Consider the following 20,270-nt stretch of genomic DNA (forward strand, 5'->3'; position numbering starts at 1 on the left):
AAAAAGCCATTCCATAAATGACATCACGATAAATTAATAAATAATCTTTAAGAAAAAGCTATCATTCCCACTTTATCTAGTAAGAAGATGTACTCTCTGTAATGAACGGTGTACTTCTCCTCTCACTGTGAAAGGTCAGACAGGATTCGCTGCAAGCCTGTTAGCAATAGAGAATACCTATCAGCTTCAAGAACTAACAAGTTATTTCAGAATCGCCTCAAGCATAATGCCTCATCAGTAGATTCAGAGTATTGCAAGTATTGGTTTGATATGATTTCAAGGAGAGGGCAGCTAAGGCACTATACCTTGCCCATTGGCTGGCAGTATGTTTCCTCAGGAGCAGCGCAAACAAGCAATTTAATTGCTGCATCATGCGATTATAGTCGATATTGATCACAGGATGCTACAATCACTCATTCTCATCGCAGGCACCTGTAATGACCATGGCAAATGAGAGATTTTGCCACTGGCGGCAATTTAGATAGCTCGTTTGCAAGCCTCTTAGGTTGATTCTTAGTCCTCTTCTTCCCACTGAACAATCATACAGGAGCAGAGATAACCCTGCCAATGAGGCAGTGGCAATATAATCTGTTGCGCAACACATTTTTCCTCCTCACTCAATATAGATATGAATCACCCATCAAACATATAAAACACAAAATATCAAATTATAATGTCGATATTACGTCAACAGCTGCCATCAAAGAAGGTATCAGTCTTGTCAGTAATCACAAGCTCGAGAACATCAGGTGACAGCCTCAGGATATTATCTGCTGACTTCAAGGACAACTGGATCTATTCTTGGTGATTGTGTCATGGCAGTTTCTACCAATATCATAGCAGGTTTTTCATACCTGAAGGAGAGCAGATCTATGACTTTGACAAAGGACACAATAATCAGAAGCAAGATTACAAATTTCACCTTCAAAGTTGGAAGTCTTTTTGATGACACCTGTATGATAGAAGATGACCTTAGCTAGGGGAGGGCATGCGAATCAGAGGCTACATTCTAAACTTCAAACAGGGCCCTAAACTTCTGAAGGGGACAAGGTAAATTTTGAATGGGCCACGTGAATGGGCCCCAACGCCCCAGAAAGAAGACTGCTGTTGACTACATCAATTGATGGCCGCCAGCCGATACTTGAGATTAAAGCTGTGAGAGGTGGTCGTTTGAAGATGAGAAGTGCACAGGAAATAATGTTTGCCTATCTTTAGACATGATGAAGACCGCTGGAGGCATCGTTTGAAACAAAACATGGGATAAACAGAATAAATTGGCAGTTGTCCATGGGAAACACATCGATGGACACTTCACTTCATGGGATCAAATGATGTAAACGAAAATGCTATGAGTCAAACCTTTTACCTCCCGAGCTGTCTGATAACCTTGCCAGCATGTCTGGTGGTGAACCGATCTTGTGGATGTGTTCTGCAAGGGCGAGATGCCTATTCCCAGCAGCTGCTCCTTTTCCCCAATCTAATCAAGGCTCTTATGAAGCACGATCTAAAGCTAATCAAATAAATGACCTGATCATGTTCTACACGTTTGCCTCCGCAACATGGTTATGTCCATGACCATGGGAAAGAATAGTCGGTCCATCGAGGAAGAGAAATGCCTTGATGATCTTTTCAGCCTCAATATGCAATACTGACTCATAATTTGGCATCAATGAAGTCCGGGATTGTCATACCATGCCCTTGCGAATAACAAAATTATTGCACTTAGTCTTGGCAATCTTGATCTTCTTCACTTTCTTGAGTTGTAGATTCAAGTCGAGCAGAAAATCAGCCTTAAGGGATATCAATGGATATTGGAAAAGGATGTCAAAACTTGTCTCCAGGTTCAAACAATTTGTCAAAGGTCTAATGATAGATCAGAAATAATCAGATTACCTTTGCATCATAGTAGAAAGGGCATTTTAATTGGATTGGGCAGAACTGAACAAATAGGAGAACACAGAGAACACAGTAAAAGATGAAAGCTTGTTGTCCATGCTGCCATCAACCATCACAGACCTGAATGAACCGCCAGAGGAGAGATTTCAGCTGCATCTTCAGAAATTAAATGCAATCCAAAATTCAAAAGCAATCATCTGCTACCCTGTATCATGGGAAAACCGATCAGTCTCTAAACAGATTAGAACGACAATGGAGACCAATCCATCATATGATAAAGAATGCCACCAAACGCAACAATTCTGTGTGACAGTGACAAATGCTCACGATACGTGAGAATTTAAAGTGATGGCGATTTCCTGACGACAAACTTGCCAGCATTAACACCTACGCCGGCAATGCTATCTATCATCTGAAGCTTTGATAAGTGACACAGAACTGATTTATCTTGAGACATTTTACCTCCTCCATACTGACTAACTAGGGTTTGGTATCAAGTTGTCCTTCTTCTATTATAAAACATTGAACTACATTGCGATATCAAAGTTTTGGACAACAAGAGGTTTTACCTCGTGCACTTCAAACTCCTGGATATAGTAGAGCTATTTTGTAAGCATTTTATCCTTATGCAAAGTGGAGGAGCATGTGGATGACTATTGTATTAAGTAAGGATGGTCTAAATCAGCCAGCCCACACAAAAAGCTAGAATGCCTTTGAGAGGCTGCATTGATTTTGCACTTTTTGGAGGTTCATGCCAAGCAGAATCTGATCTGACCTGGCACACAAATCCCCAGGTCAAAGGCTGCTTCTCCAATACCGGCAAGTCGATGGCACAGAATTAGCTCAAAACATTCAGCAAGGCACAACTTTTTTCCAAACGAGAGCCAAGAGGCTATTAAGGTATCCTTTTGCAGAACTGCTTCAGGCAAGAAACAATAGTCGTGTCTCCTTTGCATTCATCAAGTCGAGTAAAGAAGCCCTCAGTGGAATGCCTAACTAGCCAAATAGCCCACCACCAATGCCCAAGGGAATCCATCCTCGTAAAGTAAGTGTCTTGGTTCCCCGAGGCCATGGCCCTAATATAATGTTGCAGCGGTTTTACAGAGGGTACATGTAATTTAAATGTTCCAGTAGGAACTGGAGGTTGCTGACAATTCCCAAATGAGATATCAGCAGCAAAACTATGTGGTGCTATTCAGTTGATTTGACATGGCCAACTTAGGCTAACAGATAGGAAGTACTCGTCAAGGCCTTTTCTGAACAATATTGTTAAAATGCTTTGTCAGTAGCAGGAAAGAGGGTATGATTGCATTCAGACATACTCCAATGATAAAAGACTACTGGTTGTCAGGTTTCTAACCTAACAGGCTGATCTCAGAGGATAGTTTGTATCACTGCCATCATTTCTAGCATGGTGTCTTATGGCCAGGTTTTCAATCACAACCGGCGATCGGACAGACAACAGGCATTCTTCTACTGCCACTTCCCCCAAGCAAAACTAGCACTTGATAGACTACCACTTTTGCTGCAGGCATTCTCACAGCAGCCTCGTCTTATGCAACACTAACTTCATTGCAAAATAATCTAATCCCAAACTCACAGAGCTGTCTGGTTTGCTTCCCAGTTGCCTACTTCAATTTCTTGCCAACGCAGCAAGAGGACCTACTTCAACTTCTTAATATGTATTAGCAGCTTCAACAGGGGAAATCAACACAATGCGTACAACCGTAAAAGCACTTGCGTCTCATATTCAAATCGAACTCCACTCAATGTGCATTACTGCCCAACTCTGCTTCTCCTCAATTTCATTTGTCAGACCAAACAAAATACAGCAGTCTATCCTATCAGGCTAATGCTCCTTAGGGAATCGTTTGTTGTCACAGTTCAAATTAGCAACCAACTGCACAACATGTTTACAATAAAAGTACATGTATAGAATAAATCCCAAGATGTCGTATTGTTTGGATTATTCTCATCGACTTTGATTCAGTGCCGCACTTGGCAGAAGTTCGAACAAAATTTTGAGGTTTTGTGTCTGTGACATTGATGTACCCATAAATATCACTAGACTACCACCTCTCTTTCTCACCACTGAATCCATACAGCAATATCCAACCTAGTCCATCAATCTCCTCCTGGAGTTCCAATCTGGGACATCTCTGCCAAGACCATCAATCTCTTCTCTTGAGTTCCAATCTGCGACACCCCATGCACCTCCATCTCAAGATCATTGATATCTTCTCGGAGTTCCAATCTGGGAGAGCAGACCTTCATCTCTGCCAATACTTGAACGACATTTATTTCATGATCAGATTAATGCATCTAGTTCAAAACATTAATAAAAGATTAAGGATGCACCCAGACCTCTCACAAATCATGAAATCAATACATTATGAGTGCACCGAGCTCATTTATCAAAAACTCAATATCCTGAGGTCAGGAATCACGCTGCCGCTCACCAACCATGGCACGGTTGATCCAGTTGCGAGAAAAAACATCACGCACCTCGAATAGGAACGGAGGTGATCCTATTCCCTTAGGTCAGTTATCTGATGCCATATGTCACTGAGAAAGGTCAGAATTGGACACCTTTCAACCCTGGATCCCTCATTAGCTTATCAGGGATTCACTCCTTGGGTTAAGAAAATGTCTCTCAAAGTTATGTTCAAATGTGATGTTGCAAATTGTGAACCTTACTCAAGCATGATCATTTATCAAGTGAGTTTTCAGAGAGTCTATTGAACTGACGTGCACAAAGGACTTTGAGACACTATAATCTTCGATCCCCGGAGAGGATGTCACACAAACATACAGTTGCATAATTCCTCCGAAGATGGCAATACAACTTAAGATACAAGTTTGTCTAAAAATATCCATAAATAGTGGAACCCAGTTTTTGAAAGATTGTTATTTTCAATTAAGGAAAATCATTGGAAAGCTCTTGAAATGAGATAACACAACAAATGCTGAAACATTCAAAATCATTATTGATGAAATGTCTGCAAAAGAGCTAAATTATTAGGCAGATTTTAAGTAGTTCAAAAAGGAATGATTGACACATGCCAGTGAGGTACGCCATAAATAAATAACATGTCTACAAATATAAAAAACCAATAACTTAATTGTTTTTCAACTGACTACTCCACTCCATTATACAAATACGATATCATGAAGTGGATGCATGCATGTAAAGCATGCACCAGACAAAAAATGTATACAGAAATGTTCTTTCAACTCTATTATAATACTGAGTCTAAATCATAAGCAACAACAATTTCGATTTCTTGGCAATTTCGTTCTGTGACACATTGGTTCAGACAGTCAACTTTATTCAAACTATACATGTACGCCAGAACATAAACATAAACAACCTCTTATTGCAAAACAGTGCCTGCAGCTTAACGAATGTCACTCACTCAGAAATTAATAATTGAAAATATGGTTCATTATATACCTATAAGAATATCGCCAGGCAGTATTGGATAATTTCTCATAATATTTTGAGAATCAAAGAGCAGAGAAAGCACCACAAACGTAATTAAGGCAATACTGTCTTAATGGAACGTTTTAGAATTACTTAGAGATAAAGACTTTTTTGTAATCCTACCATTTGTTACTACAATTAAGATGCCAAGAGTATCTCCAGGGATGATAGCTTTGTAGAGTCACAAATGATGAACTTGAAAAAACTAAAATCTTTAGACTTTCCTGACATGGTGACACTTACCGGGTCCCTTAGCTCCACCAGACAGCAGGCGACCGAGTCTGAAAATGACAGCTCGTTCATACTCCTGGACGACCTTGAGGCAGACGCATAATGAGAATGGGAAGGTCAACCCAACCATCAACCATGAGATTATCGTTAAAATCCATCCGCAGCATCCGAGCCCTTCCACTGCACGGTCATCAGCTGGAAAGAACATTTTAAGATACACTTTTGGTCAAGCGATAGTTTTTACAAGCCGTGAGGGGTGGATCAGCAAATATGAAGAGTTTGGCACCAAAATGAGATAAACATCACTACCTGAAAACTTCACGTTGGCTATTCAAGATGTTGTGCTTTCATTCAAGAAGTCAACTAAATGTGAAGCCCAGCTAATTTGCTCAAGCAGTCGCGATACTATGGGCCAAATATAGTCAAACCTTTCTAACAACGTCTAAAGTATTTCCCAGTTAAAAGCTTTAAACTTTGTTTTCAAAATGGATTATCACATTAAGGACCAAACTCTACAAAGTTGGTTCAACCCTGGTTTACTAAATATGCGTACTTGCATTGGTTAATGGGTGTTAAAATTACCTGCCAAGGACTTCCGGGTCCCTCTGTCACCTGGAACCTTATCAAGCGCAACCTCGCCAAGCCCTTCCACAGGGACCTGTGTCCCCATTCTCCTGATGCGTTCAACTGATTTGTGACCATCCTCAGGCTGTGCGCAGTGACAAAATAGGCTGTTTGCTGTTTGCACACCCGTAGGCTGGTTTCATTTTTCTGTCTATTTACTTGCCATGACAGGTAATGACCTGCCAAAATGCGGATGTGCCTACCAAACGCGTACTCGTGAATATAAGTTCCACAGGCTTTTATTCTCAATTATCAGAACCCCTCCTCAAACCCAACCTCTTCTGTCCAAGTCATTTTGGTGTTGATGATAATTTTTAAAAGTACATGTACTCTTCTATCTACTGCTGCAGCTCACAACTGCAATGCCATTATCAAAACAAGTGCAGACTCCTCATAACTCAGTTATGAGCCACTGAAGAGAACTGTTTATTTTGCACCCCAAACCTTTATAGCTAATGAGGAAGATGTAATCATCATCAGCACACATTAGTATGTTGGGTAATGGAGAAGTCATTAGGATACTGACAGCACAGCATACCAGTCTGTTAGTGTTAAGGAGTCTCGATGAGCAGATTATAGATTGATCAAGCTATTTTCCTTATTTTGGCCAAAACGCATGCGCACGTATCGAGGATCATTTCCTAGCTGACTGCACTTTCCATTTAGTTAGTGAAATGGAGGTGAGGATTGTCATCGTTACTGTGGTGCAGCAATGATTTGTGGGGTTGATTATGTGATTAGTTTACAACAGAAATTGGTGGGTGTTATTTATCACTCAGGTAAATGATGGAGGGAAGGTTATGCAAATGGGTGATGAGTCATGTTGTTTTAGTATCAATATAGCTGAACAAGGCTGATAGCTGACCAAATTTTGAGAAAGATCGGAAAATAACTGTGGCGTTGAAGAGCTCCAGCCAGAATTTTGCACATAAACCTACGATCGACACCATGGATGGAGCCATTTGCTTCAGATATGTCAGAATATTTGGAGAGGCACGAGATGCCAGGTTGACAAGAAAGGATGGTTTCAGAGACAATAACCATTAAGGCGCAGTACTGAGAAAGGAATTTGCCCTAAGATTTTCATCACTTCTATTCTGGGTAAAATATCTTGTTGTGCACAATACCAAATTTTACAAATCAATTCTATGGGGTTATAGCTCCTTTTTATATCTCAAAACCAAAAAAAGAAGCAAAATATGACTTCATGTTTTCGTGAGCAATTTCATCTGCTACCAGGAGCCTAAGAGAAGGAGAAGTCTCTTCAAAACCATGCTTAAGTGAGAAAACCAACCATTATTTGGACTAATCTATCAAATGTAATTTTATAAGACATCACGTTCCATGACATCCGTGATCTCCTAATAGAATCTGATCTTCAAAGGACAGTGCTGTCACCATCAAGCTAATCAGATTATTACACTGAAATGACATTAATGTTGTTTTTGGCACTTGCCCTTGGAGACAATTTGGGAGGAGGCAACTATTGGGACATGTACATGAGTAAATAAGGAGATATGAATGTACATTCATCATAGAGGAGAGAGACTGAAAACTCAAACAAAAAGCAATGTGTGGCGATGAACTGTCCCAAAAGAAATAGAAATCAAGAAATACCGCACAGCACAGCAAAGTCTGGAAACGTATAGCATTAGCAATACCAAAGACTACAACTTTGACCTCTGTGACCTTGGAAATTAGGTCAAACTGAAACCTTGTGTGAAAAAATGACATATCCTTACTAAATACACTTACCATATGAATTTCATCAAATTCCATTGAGCTGTAGTTGTACAGGAGCATTTGCTATTTTTCAGTTTTCTGCAAACACCTCTTGAAATGACCGCAATTTCTGGTTTCTTCTTCAAATGAGTTGTTTCGGAAGCTTTATGCTGTCTGCCTCTCCCTTTGAGTATTTTTCTCAAAGGGAAGCCATTTTAATCAAGGTAATGGATGGATGGAAATGCTCTGATCTGAATGGTTTCAATGAGCCCATTATTACACAACAACATCAATTTGCTCGCCTTTGATGACGAATAATTCTGCTAGGTGTGTGGAAAGGAGATTGTTGTTCACAATTAAGGATAAGGATGCAACAATTGTGCATGTGTAGGTGTCGCTCAAAGTCTAGATGGCCCAAAAAATCATCATATTAAGGTTTTGATTTAGCACCACAGCCGCTGTTAGTGAATGTTTACAACACCCGACATCACAGGAACTCTGGATCAGTAATACATTGTCAGCATCCAGCACCAATTTAAAAAAATATTATACTAGGACTAGGAGTGAGTTGACCAGCTAATTCGATGCAAAACTTTGAGTGTGTTCAATCAATTTGCAGTATCACTATGGCAACACAAGGTTTGGATGAATTAATGGTGATAGTAAACAATTTATCAACATGAGGGGATATTGATTTACATTTAATGGCTGATGGTCATAACTGCAACTTGTAATGCTGACTGTTACACCAAGTACAAGCTACTTTGACAAAACACACATTCAGTTCTTCATATTCTCTATTATCAGCTACAGAGCATCCCTGAGATTGAGATATGTTGGCAAAAAGGCCTTCAAGCAGGAGTCAGGACCATCAGCACTTTGGTCACCCAATCCCACGCCAAAGTTGTCCCTTTGATGAAAGTACACAGAAAATCACAAGGGGGCAGCACAGTCAACCAGGACAGATTGTAAAAAGTATAATACAAAATGATGTTACCTCCAACAGGATAAACTTGGTTTTCTGTATTCGGCATTGTATAAATCGACTATCTAAATCCAAAGATAATAAAGGCTAAAATACGTCCATTCCTAGCCACCCATACGTAAGTTTCATACAGAAATGACTATTGCTTGATGGTTTATGCACACGCAAATCTTATGTACATTGGCGTATGTTGACATATATAGTAATTACACATTCATTATTTCTTGGTTTGTTTTTTAGCAACGCACAGTGACACAACAAGATATTATGCAACTCTTAGGCATGAAAACTGCCTGAACACGAACACCGCAAACCTTTGTGACTGGCTTAAAATATATCATGACTGACTTGAAAGGCAAAACGTTCTCTCCCTTAAGTGCATTAGTTGGACTCATGGTGTTTGAAAATTAACCTTTGGAATGAAATTCTAACAATCTAAAGGAAATGAATGTAACAATGTGCCTAGACAGTGTAAGCTTAAGCAAAACACTAGCATGCATATTGCTGCAGTGTTTAGTTGCAGGCAATAATGGCTGAGGACAAAATAAATGGGTCAGGTATCGCAAAACAAACATCAAGATTTGGAAAATTCTATAGGAAGGACAGTTTCAAATAGATCTATGTTTCGGGTTTTTACTTTAATTTTCCATACCAAATGATGACGATGATTTTGGTTTGAGGGAGGTGGGTTGTTGCAGTTGCATTGCTTTATTGAAACCTTCAGGCATGGCTCGAGGAATCTGAGAAGGTGAGGGTGCCATTGAGAAATGGGGTGGCACCTTGTTAGTATTTAGGATGAGTTGCCAAAAATAGTGCCCAATTACTAATTTGTGGCAAAGGGATGAAGCATTGCCAGCATCTATACCTAATATCAGCTGCTGCTAATATATAAAGGTAGAGCAGTTTCAGGTGTGGAGCTCAAAACACTTGATTCTATATACAAATTCAAATTTTCTTTCAGGCAAAATGCCATATTGACCTGATTAAAATTCATTTTAAAGCACTCTATTATATATCAAGTTCAATAAACCGGAAACATATAGACTGTTTTGATTTTAAGGGACACTATAGGCAGGCGTCAGGGAGGCAAGATTAGTTACACCAAATCACCAATGTTTGTCTCTAACAGTTCAACGGCACTACACACTTACACATATCGCTCAGAAGAGCATGCAATGCTGGAAATGCCCGAATCCAGACATGTTTATATCATCTCACTAGTCATAAACCCGAAACACACAATAATTTTGCACGGCCCTGATTGGTTCAAATTTGTTTACCTCCGAAAACAATTTCCCTGTTTCCTGGTTGGTGACGTTGCTCCTCATCCATTATGCAAGTACCTGGTAAATTAAAAATTGTACTAGAATCTTCTGACATTACAGTGCGTTCCAAAAGAGAGTCAGGTCATTTATTACTGTTTTCATGCACAACAATCCATATGCGTTTATAAGGGTAGTATAAATTCAGAGGTTGAAAAGAAATCCACTCTTCGTGACGGCGTATAGATCTTCTTATATCACAGTACTAATCTTCTCATGAACGCAAGAAAATAGCACACTTAATCCTCCTGAAATGTCATACGATATGTGAAGCCGCCCACACAGTAGCTAACTAGTCCAAAGGCTGAGTTATAGTACCAGAGAGGTGAAATAATTCATACAAGTGTTGAATAATAAATCCTCAGAAAAAGAATCAATGTTTGCTAGCAGCAGTACCACAATCCAAGTTCGGCTTTCTAATATCAATCTGAATGGAGGGTAAATTATCCAATATCTATGTATTCTATCTATATTATTTTTCAAATCTTTTAATATCCTTGGCTTTGAATTTGTAGTCAATCTCTCATATTCAATCGAAAAACCACAGAAAATCTCATGATATGAAGCACAAGAGTGAATGTCAATTGCTACCAGGTCACCAGAAACACCAACGAGAAATGCATAAAAGTCAATCGATTCCAGAGCTCCTATACACATTCAATCCCACTGAGTATGTTGAGTACTAATGCGTGATGACTGATGTATTTGATGTCGAACAACAGATTCTGCATCAGGAGAGAAATTCAGCGGGAGATTGGCAACCAAATAGAATGAGTCACTAGTACAAACTCAATGTTGCATGTGAAGTTTTTCCCTTGCAGACTCTTTCAATTTACTTCATTTCATTAGTGAAACTGTGACAAGTGATGAGTCAATAACCTGGTATAAGTTCGAAGACAAAGAAAAAGAAAAAGAGTGTATGTCAAGTGTCTTGCTCAAGGACCCAAAGACAAAACAGCTGTGATCGTTCAGTCGAACCCAGGACCTCATAGTCATATTATGAGGTTAGCACACTTACCACTTAGCTACTCAGGTTCTGGTCTCCCTATTCCCAAATTGAAGAACGTGACTGAATTTTTTATATTCTCAGATGCAAATTATATCAAAAATTTATACCTTTGAGTTTGATAATAATAGTAGAAATCAAGGGGCGAGACACGATAACTGGAAAAGCCATATAACTGACCCTAGCAACCAAAATATGGCCAAATTTGTTTACGGGTTGCTAGGCACATGATCACGATAAATAATTCAATTCCGTTAATAGCTTGATTAACATAACATTTTCTGTTGACTTTACCGAGCATTTTGTAAATATTATATCATCAAGACATTCTGATTACTGCCTAAATGATATTATCGTATTAACAGTTTACATTTGTTGATCACTTATCATTATTAGCTAGGGGAAAATATCATATTGACTGATAAAGATAGAATGTCAAATATTAGATATAATAAACATATACATGGAGATAGGACGATGCCAGCATTTGACTTACAACCAGTAAGTGCATGAAAATACAAAAATTTGGAGGTTCAAGGCCCACTGCTCTGTAAGACCTTGGCACCTGTTAGTGTTCTATTAGGAGAAAAGGAAAAAAAAGTGGCAAAAATTAATTTCTTTTTCTTTGGAAAATAACTTGCACAAGTCTTGCATAGCGCAAATGAGGGCTAAAACCACGTGAAGCTATTTAGGGGCTTGTGCAAGACTAGTTACGCTCGCCGTATGGCGAGTTCAGTTAGGGAAGATTTAAGGGTGATATTGAGATTGCCAATAGGCCAGTTCAGCAGTATTAAGAGGGTTAAACTTCTATTCAATGTATAGATTATACAGTAGAACCTCTCTATCAAGGACACTCTCGAGACTGACAAATGCTGTCCTTAATATAAAGGTGTCCTGATTAGAGAGGTCAATTTAAATGGAAAGAACCAATTTAGGACCAGAACGAGTGTCCTTAATAGAGAGGTTGTCCTTAATAGGGAGGTGTCCAATAAGGGAGGTTCTACTGTAGACTTAAAGGTTAAGGTAGGGTTATGAATGAAGCAAGGACTCGTAGGTTATTGTGAAGTGTCTATCCGAAGGCCTACCTCCAATTATAAGATTAGCCTTGGAGCCGGATGTACCCGGTTCGGCTGAAAAATAATCCGCCGCTAACTAGGTCAACAAATGCCTTTGTTTTTGGCTCTACTAAAAGATGTACTGGCAGGTCAGTTCTTTAAAGGTTAGTACTAGTAGAGTGTGTTGACCAAGGACCCACACACTCAAGGTGATGGATATGGTGAAAGTGAGTCAACACTGGAACAGGGTTGACAAATGTGCCATATGATGTTGAGAGAATGATAGGCACTGTGGCTGAAAGGGTGGATGTCGTCCTGGGTGCCGACCAATGGTACCCAGGTTCGAGATCGACTAGACAATAAGCACCCTGGGTGCCATACTAGACAAATAGCACCCAGCTGCCTCAAATGACTCTTCAATTCAAGTAATTGCCTCCTTAACCCATCTGCTTGGTGTAGTGCAGGGCATAAAGTGGGTTGTCCAAGGCCTACAGCGCAGCGGCATGAGCACCCAACCACGCAAGCAACGGTAAATCAGCACAACAATGTCAATAGATAAATAACATTTCTATTAAAGGATCAATGGAACTGCGGCTGGTATATCACTATGACACTATTGCACACTCAATAAAGCAGGACGATTCGATCTAAAATTCAACCCCCCACCGCCCGCCAGCCAGCCTGCCGCCAAACCAGTTTACCAGCTATGACGGTAAAGAACCATCACAATTAAACTCACCTCCGATTATCGTCGCTTGCTCCTGCTGATGATGGGAATTCTTCATTTCCAACCCTTGTCGAGATGCCATATATCTCTCTGTATCGAGATCCTCAATGTCGGGCGAAATACGATTCGACATATAACCAGATAATGACTACCCTAGCGGTTATAAATAGCACCGCAATTATATCAAGGATATGCCCTGGTTACTAGGTAACGGGTAGGCAGACGATAGCACGTGTCTCCATCTACCATAAAGGTGAGAGGCGAAAATGGAGAGGTCTATACGAAAACGTCGCGTCTCGTCACGTTACAGTAATGTAAAATGCATGGTGACGTGACGACGGCCAACACTACGTCATGTAAACGTTGTTCCCAATCAAGTGAATCTATAGTTACCCACCAGCTTGTGTGAAATGTTAATCATCCCTTACGAAACTGATCAAGGATTCACCATGGTGAATTCCGCGTTCACCATGGTGAAATCGGGTTTACCATGCTCACCATGCTCACCATGGTGAATAGAGAATTTAATGTGCACCATGGTAAATATTTCTCACCGTCCCAATTCACCATGGTGAAGTGCTGTCAGTTTACAATGGTGAATTGTAATTCACCAAGGTGAAATGGAGACACATTTTTCGTAAGGGCCATGCAACGTCGAGGAAAGATTATAAAGCTTGCTGAGATTGTCCGCAAGTTGAATTCATCCAGGAAGACAAGAGAGGTGATGTGCATTGCATGAGGACAGAATTCAGCGCAGCTGTCTCAATGGTCAATGTTATATCGAATCCGCGTTATCAGGTCATGTGCCATCTTGATACTGCCTGGAACGGTCAGACTTGAGGATTCAGCACCGATATATATTCATCGGCATCAATCAGGAATAAAAGTTGAAAAAAGTTTAAGTAAGCTGGGCCATAGCCCTAGCCGAGAACGGCTCATCCGGCCGGAGTTTATTCTGGTTTCCAAAGCATTAAGCGACTGGGAGTATTACTACCCCTGGCTATAGGATGGTGTTCTATCACTGGTTTACTTCACAGGCAAGCCTTGGTGGAGAGAAGCAAGTACCTAGGGTTAAGTGCCATGCCCAAGGATGCGATATACCGGTGCCGATGATGCCGACGCTGTTTCATGCGAAGAAAGCAACAGAGAAAATATCCATGGTTAAGGTACTGGGTATACAATCTACAATTTTCATTGAAGGAGCGAACATTTTACAAAAACCATCAGAAAAACTCCACAAACTTAAACACTTTTCAAATATACTTATTCATATTATACATACTATAGTAGGCCTATCTTATGAATTAAATGATGCAAAAGGTCAAGCCCTGGCCACCTAATGCAGCCCACAAGGAGTAAATGTAGAATGTTCGTATTGTCTATTTGTTCATCAGTCCAGAAATCAAATCAATCGGAAGAGGGAAGATGATGGTAGAGTTCTTCTCGGCGGAGATGCTGTTAAGAGTCTGGAGGTAGCGGAGCTGGAGTGCCGCTTTCGACTCCATCATGACGTCTGCCGCCTCCTTCAAAGCGCGGGAGGCCTTCTGTTCTCCTTCCGCGGCGATTACCTAAAAAGGAGTGAGTTTCGTAAAATATTATTCCTGGGAGACTTGAAGTCCAAATTGGACAGTATACAAAGATACCTACGGTGGCTGGGAAAGGACATGGTGATATTTTCTTCTTCAATGACGACGTTCATTTTTTTTATCTCAGGCGACTGACTTACGATGGCATCCATCTTACTAATTCAGGCGACTGACTTACGATGGCATCCATCTTGAACTCACCGGCCTATAGGTCAGGCGGCTGAGATAATAAGTCAGAGTTATATAGTAAGTCGGGCGAAGAATCTTGCCTCAACATCGCTGAGGAAAAAAGGGGACGATAAGGAGTTCCAGGGCGTCCGCAAAGTCGAACAGTGCTGCGCACGTTCGACTCCCTTACATGTCCTACTGATGTGATCAGTTAAATCGGGGCACAAGCCGGACATGCAGGATGCTCATTTTTAGGAGAATGTTGACTGAACCTGCCATGTGTACCTTGGCCTTGGCCACGCGGGAAGCCTCCGCCTCCGCGGCCATGGCTCTTTGCAGCTGCGTCGGAAGTCGGACGTCCCTACTAAAATAACAATGGAAAGCTACAATAAAAACCTCTAGGACATACCTTTGCACGAGCTTCGCGAGATGCCTCAGCTTCGGCGGCCATGGCTCTCTGGAGCTGGTGGGGCAGGCGGACGTCCTTACTGTAGAAAAAGCAATGGGATAACTCTTTACTTTTTATGAATGCTGGAGCATTCGCCGGCGCGGGCTTTTGCACCAACGTCTATGGTAGGCGGGAGGGGACATAAATCAGAATATATCGGCCGATTAATTACTTGCGCCGCAAAGGCCTCCCGCGAATGATGCGCCGCAACAATGCCCCGCTAAAAACACGCCGCAAAAGAATGCGCCGTAAAAATCTCGCCGCGTGACCCAATTTAAACCAATCAGGAGCCAAGGACGGTTTGAATTTTGCGGCAGAGGTATTTTCGCGGGAGTCTTCTGCACGATTTGCGGGGGACTTATGCAAATTTCGACACTTTAGCGGCGCACTTCTTTAACCAATCAGAGACATATTTACTTTCCAACTTATTGGCGATAGGCGGCGATACGTTCACTTGTACGAATCATTACCTCGCAGCAAATGACTGAATGAACGTTGGCCGATGCAAGGCTTCGTTCAACTCATTCTGAGCAGCAAGAATACCCGGCAGCGGCATTTTGACATTTAAATCTAACAATTAAAACTTTTCCCAAAACTTTTAACGCCTCGCGAACGACGACTGTATGCAGTGCAGTGAGAAGATGCACAAGATAGCACATGGTTGGAGAAATGCGCGGACGATTCCATTTTAAAATAGGGCGACACCATTGACATTGTCATTCGCGATAGCCTGCTATTCTCTCACATACAGTCGCTCACCTGGCCTAATCCACGACAAAATACTACCAAAAAATTCTATGCTATATTTTTCTTAATTCGTTACATTTCTACTATAGTGGTAACAATTATTACATAAAAACAATACTACCTGACCTACCTCTACCAGACCGTGCCATCTATCAACCTCCGCACACAGTTGCATGGATAAGACACTGCGTGGAGTATTTTCCGGCGGGTTTACGAAGTTACGATGTCTCTGATTGGTTAAAGAAGTGCGCCGCGAAGGTCTCCCGCGAAATTTGCATAAGTCCCCGCAAATCGTGCAGAAGACTCCCGCGAAAATACCTCTGCCGCAAAATTCAAACCGTCCTTGGCTCCTGATTGGTTTAAATTGGGTCACGCGACGAGATTTTTACGGCGCATTCTTTTGCAGCGTGTTTTTAGCGGGGCATTGTGTGCGGCGCATCATTCGCGGGAGGCCTTTGCGGCGCAAGTAATTAATTGGATGTATTCTGATTTATGTCCCCTCCCGCCTACCATAAACGTCGCCGGTTCCGATCTGCTCTTGAGCCTTCTGACGCTTGGGCAAATACGGTGGCTGGCAAAGTTATGTTACATTAGAAACAGACTGCCATTATTTACGAAATACATTTGTAATCACAACACAAAAACTGATAATCCATCTGGAAGGTTGCACTTCGCAATGATAGTTGACATTGCAATTGGCACTTACACTTCAACGCGCTCGACCTTGATCCCCCAAGGGTCTGTGGCTTCATCAAGAACTTCCTATATAAAATGAAGAAGAAAGCAACGATCTCAGTAAACCTACCCTGAGATTTCAGAAATGCAAAGTATTCTACGTACTAAGGTTATATACCAGTGACCGAAAGAGCTTCTGTTCACTGAGGACAGACGTGGTGCCGCCTTGTCAAGCTCAGGATGTCCCAAATATAGCCGCATGGTCAGTGCGGGACAAAACGATTCATACGTTTAAGACATTCTCTCTGGTCTGCTCATCAATATCGTTTTTCCTGGTTGAAAAACCATAAGCTAAACTAAAACATTTCGACACAATTCTGCTCAGGAGGCAACCATGACTTTTTACCTGCATGGAGGCGCTAATGGACTCCCTCTCCGATAAGATTTCGGCAAGATTCTTTGTTCCCAGTGTATTCCTCAGTGTCGTCTGCGCGAGGAGTCGCGTTGAACCATGGGCATCCTCAACATTCGCCACTGATATCGTGGGGTTGTTGACGCGGTAGTAGACAACAGCGTCCACGGAGATTGTGACGCTGTCTTTCGTAAGAACCTGAGGTCAAGACAAAGCAGCCATTGGTTACTTCCGGTCTCTTTGCCAAACAAAAGTCTCTTATCCTGTTTTATCGGTACCGCTTTCAGAGTTTTGCCACTCACAAGACGAAGAATATCACTGTTTGTTATTCAAAAGGCTTTGCACCACCAGTTCAAAATGGTGCTGTCCCATCTTAGCAGATGGCTGTTGCAATTTTCATGAAAAAAGCTATGACGATACCTACCTCCTGAGGAGGCACGTCGAATGACACAGTCCTCAAATCAATTTTGATGAAATTCTCGATGCACGAGAGCACGAAAAATATACCAGGACCTTTTGGACCTCCCGGTCGCAGGCGACCCAGTCTGAAGATGACAGCGCGCTCGTATTCCTGCACAACCTGAAACAACAGAAGAACTTATGATACAATAAACATTTTTAGGTTTCGCAATCCTTACGGACATCGACAAACGACAACAAAGTTGAAAAGGAAGTTTGAAGATTTCACAAATTCCTCGTACTTTTACTAGGATGGCCAAAATATCAGTGGAGGGCTTGTTGACACTGACGACAGAACTTTTCACATTGGCGTCGAAGACGTTCGAAAGGTTTGTGAAAATTACCTCCTGACGGATAACATGTGGAGATCTCCTTACCTTTAGACAAAAGAACAATGAAAATGGCAGTAGTATAATGAAGAGAAGACCGGATAGGATGGTAAGGAACCAACCACAACATCCCATACCTTGGACGGCATTTTCATCCGCTGAAAGTAAAAATGCCCCTGATTTAATAACTTAGTTCTTATTCTGACCCACTTCAATAGAAGGCAGGAAATACGCAAATGTCGAGTCGGCACCTTGCAAGATTGAAGTCACACGTCCGTCAGTCGTCGCGTCACCAATGAAGCTGCGGATATCGATATCATCCTGACATCCCTGTGAATGATGTCAGAATGATGTCGAGCGGACATCTACCGGACGTCCTTGAGAATTTGACACACATGTATAGAGTACATAATGTTGTTTTGGCTCCATGAAATGGTATACTCTCAGGGGTGAACAAAAAAAACCGCGTATTTTAAGCTAAATTGAGTCACAACAGTCGTCAGCTGTGTTGCTCCTTGCCACCCGAGACAAAGCGTACAGTCGAACCGATGTACGCTCGATGTGAACTGGACCCGAAGAAGCAAAAGAATGTTGATGACGCCTTAGGCTGGCTGGGCACCCAATTTTGTTGCGTGTGGATTCTTGAACCCCGATCCACGAGAGGGAAGGGCTTAACATTTGAGGCGAAATCGGTGGTCTCTAATGCATGATGCTTGCGATAGAGTATTACCAGCCAGCCGACTTTTTCATTTTGATTTGATGTTGAGAGATATTTAAAACATCGTTTTATACATGAATTGTTATTGGCAGAGGTTCAGGTCATAAAATGGCACCATATTGCAGACAATTCTAAAGGCCTTTATAGGCATACATTCATCTCCCATCTATCTTGTCAACACAATATCATACATAGGCTATATACTTATTACAAAGACCGATGTAGGGCAGAGACACTCGATGAAACAATTCACATCGTGTCCTTTTGTGAATATTTCACTGAATATATGTACATGGTCATTCTCAATTTTTGCATTCATGTAATGTTCACAATTCAAATCAAACTTGTCCACAGTCTTTAATGTGCGCATTTTGAATACTAGGCTAATGATAAACACTGCGTCTATTTCGTTCACCATCGGCGTCGTAACGGCATGTGAGCGCAAGTAGAGACTCCAGTCCATACGAAAAACGTTTTAAGACACTCGCAAATCATCTTCTTCTGTAGTTGTACGAAAAATCGGGGAAATATTCAACAAAAGTAATCTACAAATTACATTTAGTCACATACATGTATATACTTCTTAGTTCGTCGTTTGTAGCACTTCGTAACGGTTGCGAATCCTCCTTCCTTAAGCGCTGTTAACGGTCTGAATAACGAAGGGCTGGCGGACGGCACTATTTTTCAGCACCCCGCCCCCTCGGAGCAACCCTCCCTCATTGCACCAAAGCAAGAGTTAGTATTTGCACTCTTGACCACAGACTCCACCAAAAGGAAGGTTATATGTCAATCTTTATGAGAATCCCAGGCCCTTGTTCCTATTAGGCCCATCTAAAGAATTGTGACCCTGGTTGTGACATCACTCACCTCCGATTATCTCCACTCCCTGTTTCTTTCTATCCGGTTCCCCCGAAGACATCCCGAAATTCTGAGTGTACCCATCATCAATGTTAGTTATCCCATGCTTGCTTGCCATGGCTGTCCAAGGGGCAGATATAGCACTTGCTGGAGCCGGTAAAGAAACGATCAAAGTTTCCCCCGAGCCGTCCTCTAGCTCGATGTGCTCGTAAACTGTTGTCTGGTCGGGCTGCTGTCCGACTCTGTTTTTCGACATAAGCCTAAGCCAACTGATGCTCGACTGCAGAGCTTTGCGGCCGGATCACTTCCCGATCGGTCTCACGAAATACAGTGTCATTTGTTGTTGCTATGAGTGTCAATTGTTGCTGGGTACGGGTGGTGACATCTGGAAAATGTGGCAAGGACTTAGACAGAACGTGTAAGGCCAATTGCAGTGTGCGGATTGTACCGCTTGAGAGTTACTATACAACGTCGGTGAAGTCCCGCATGACATGTGTGGCACTTCGGACGCAGTGGACCGGCCTCGTCCTTTCGCACGGTAATGAGGAAAGACAAATGATGAAGGACAGGATGAAGAAATGGAATGTATACGAGTCCAATGCCGACGCAATGTTGTAAACGGACAGCTGGTCCAGTCGCAATGAAACAGTTGTCACAACCATTGTGAAACATGTAGGCAGTAAGCTTATACATGTACATGTATATACTCCGGGCTGATGGACACCCATTTTAAAGTGTATTTGTATTGACATATAGAGACAGACCAGACATGTACCTCGTGTGGAACAACTGTGGGCGTCATTTCCATAATTTAAATT

At 41.6% G+C, this 20,270-nt stretch overlaps 2 protein-coding genes across 12 annotated transcripts in view; both read right to left on the bottom strand.

The window, feature by feature from the left end:
- Positions 1-13,212, bottom strand: part of LOC135501841 (band 7 protein AGAP004871-like) — a 37,448-nt gene extending 24,236 nt beyond the window's left edge. For 3 of the 11 annotated variants that reach the window (XM_064794217.1, XM_064794218.1, XM_064794216.1), the window contains exons 1-3: positions 13,065-13,212; positions 10,223-10,285; positions 5,624-5,806 (exon numbers count right to left, since the gene is read on the bottom strand). In XM_064794217.1, coding sequence (XP_064650287.1) covers positions 5,624-5,806; positions 10,223-10,285; positions 13,065-13,185 — 367 coding nt within the window. In that variant the 5' untranslated portion in view covers positions 13,186-13,212. The remainder of the gene's footprint in view (positions 1-5,623; positions 5,807-10,222; positions 10,286-13,064) is intronic. The other 8 variants (XM_064794213.1, XM_064794215.1, XM_064794212.1 and 5 more) reach the window with 4 other exon arrangements.
- Positions 13,213-13,949: 737 nt separating this feature from the next.
- LOC135501434 (band 7 protein AGAP004871-like) lies at positions 13,950-19,833 on the bottom strand. Its single transcript, XM_064793553.1, has 7 exons — positions 19,462-19,833; positions 17,925-18,034; positions 17,513-17,668; positions 17,083-17,286; positions 16,708-16,763; positions 15,216-15,294; positions 13,950-14,620 (listed from the first exon to the last, which is right to left on the bottom strand). The coding sequence occupies exons 1-7, from the start codon at positions 19,706-19,708 to the stop codon at positions 14,432-14,434; spliced, it is 1,041 nt and encodes a 346-aa protein (XP_064649623.1). The 5' UTR covers positions 19,709-19,833; the 3' UTR covers positions 13,950-14,431.
- Between the last annotated feature and the right edge of the window lie 437 nt (positions 19,834-20,270).

This window comes from Lineus longissimus, chromosome 17 (assembly GCF_910592395.1).
Source record: "Lineus longissimus chromosome 17, tnLinLong1.2, whole genome shotgun sequence".
NCBI classification, from domain to species: Eukaryota; Metazoa; Nemertea; class Pilidiophora; order Heteronemertea; family Lineidae; genus Lineus; species Lineus longissimus.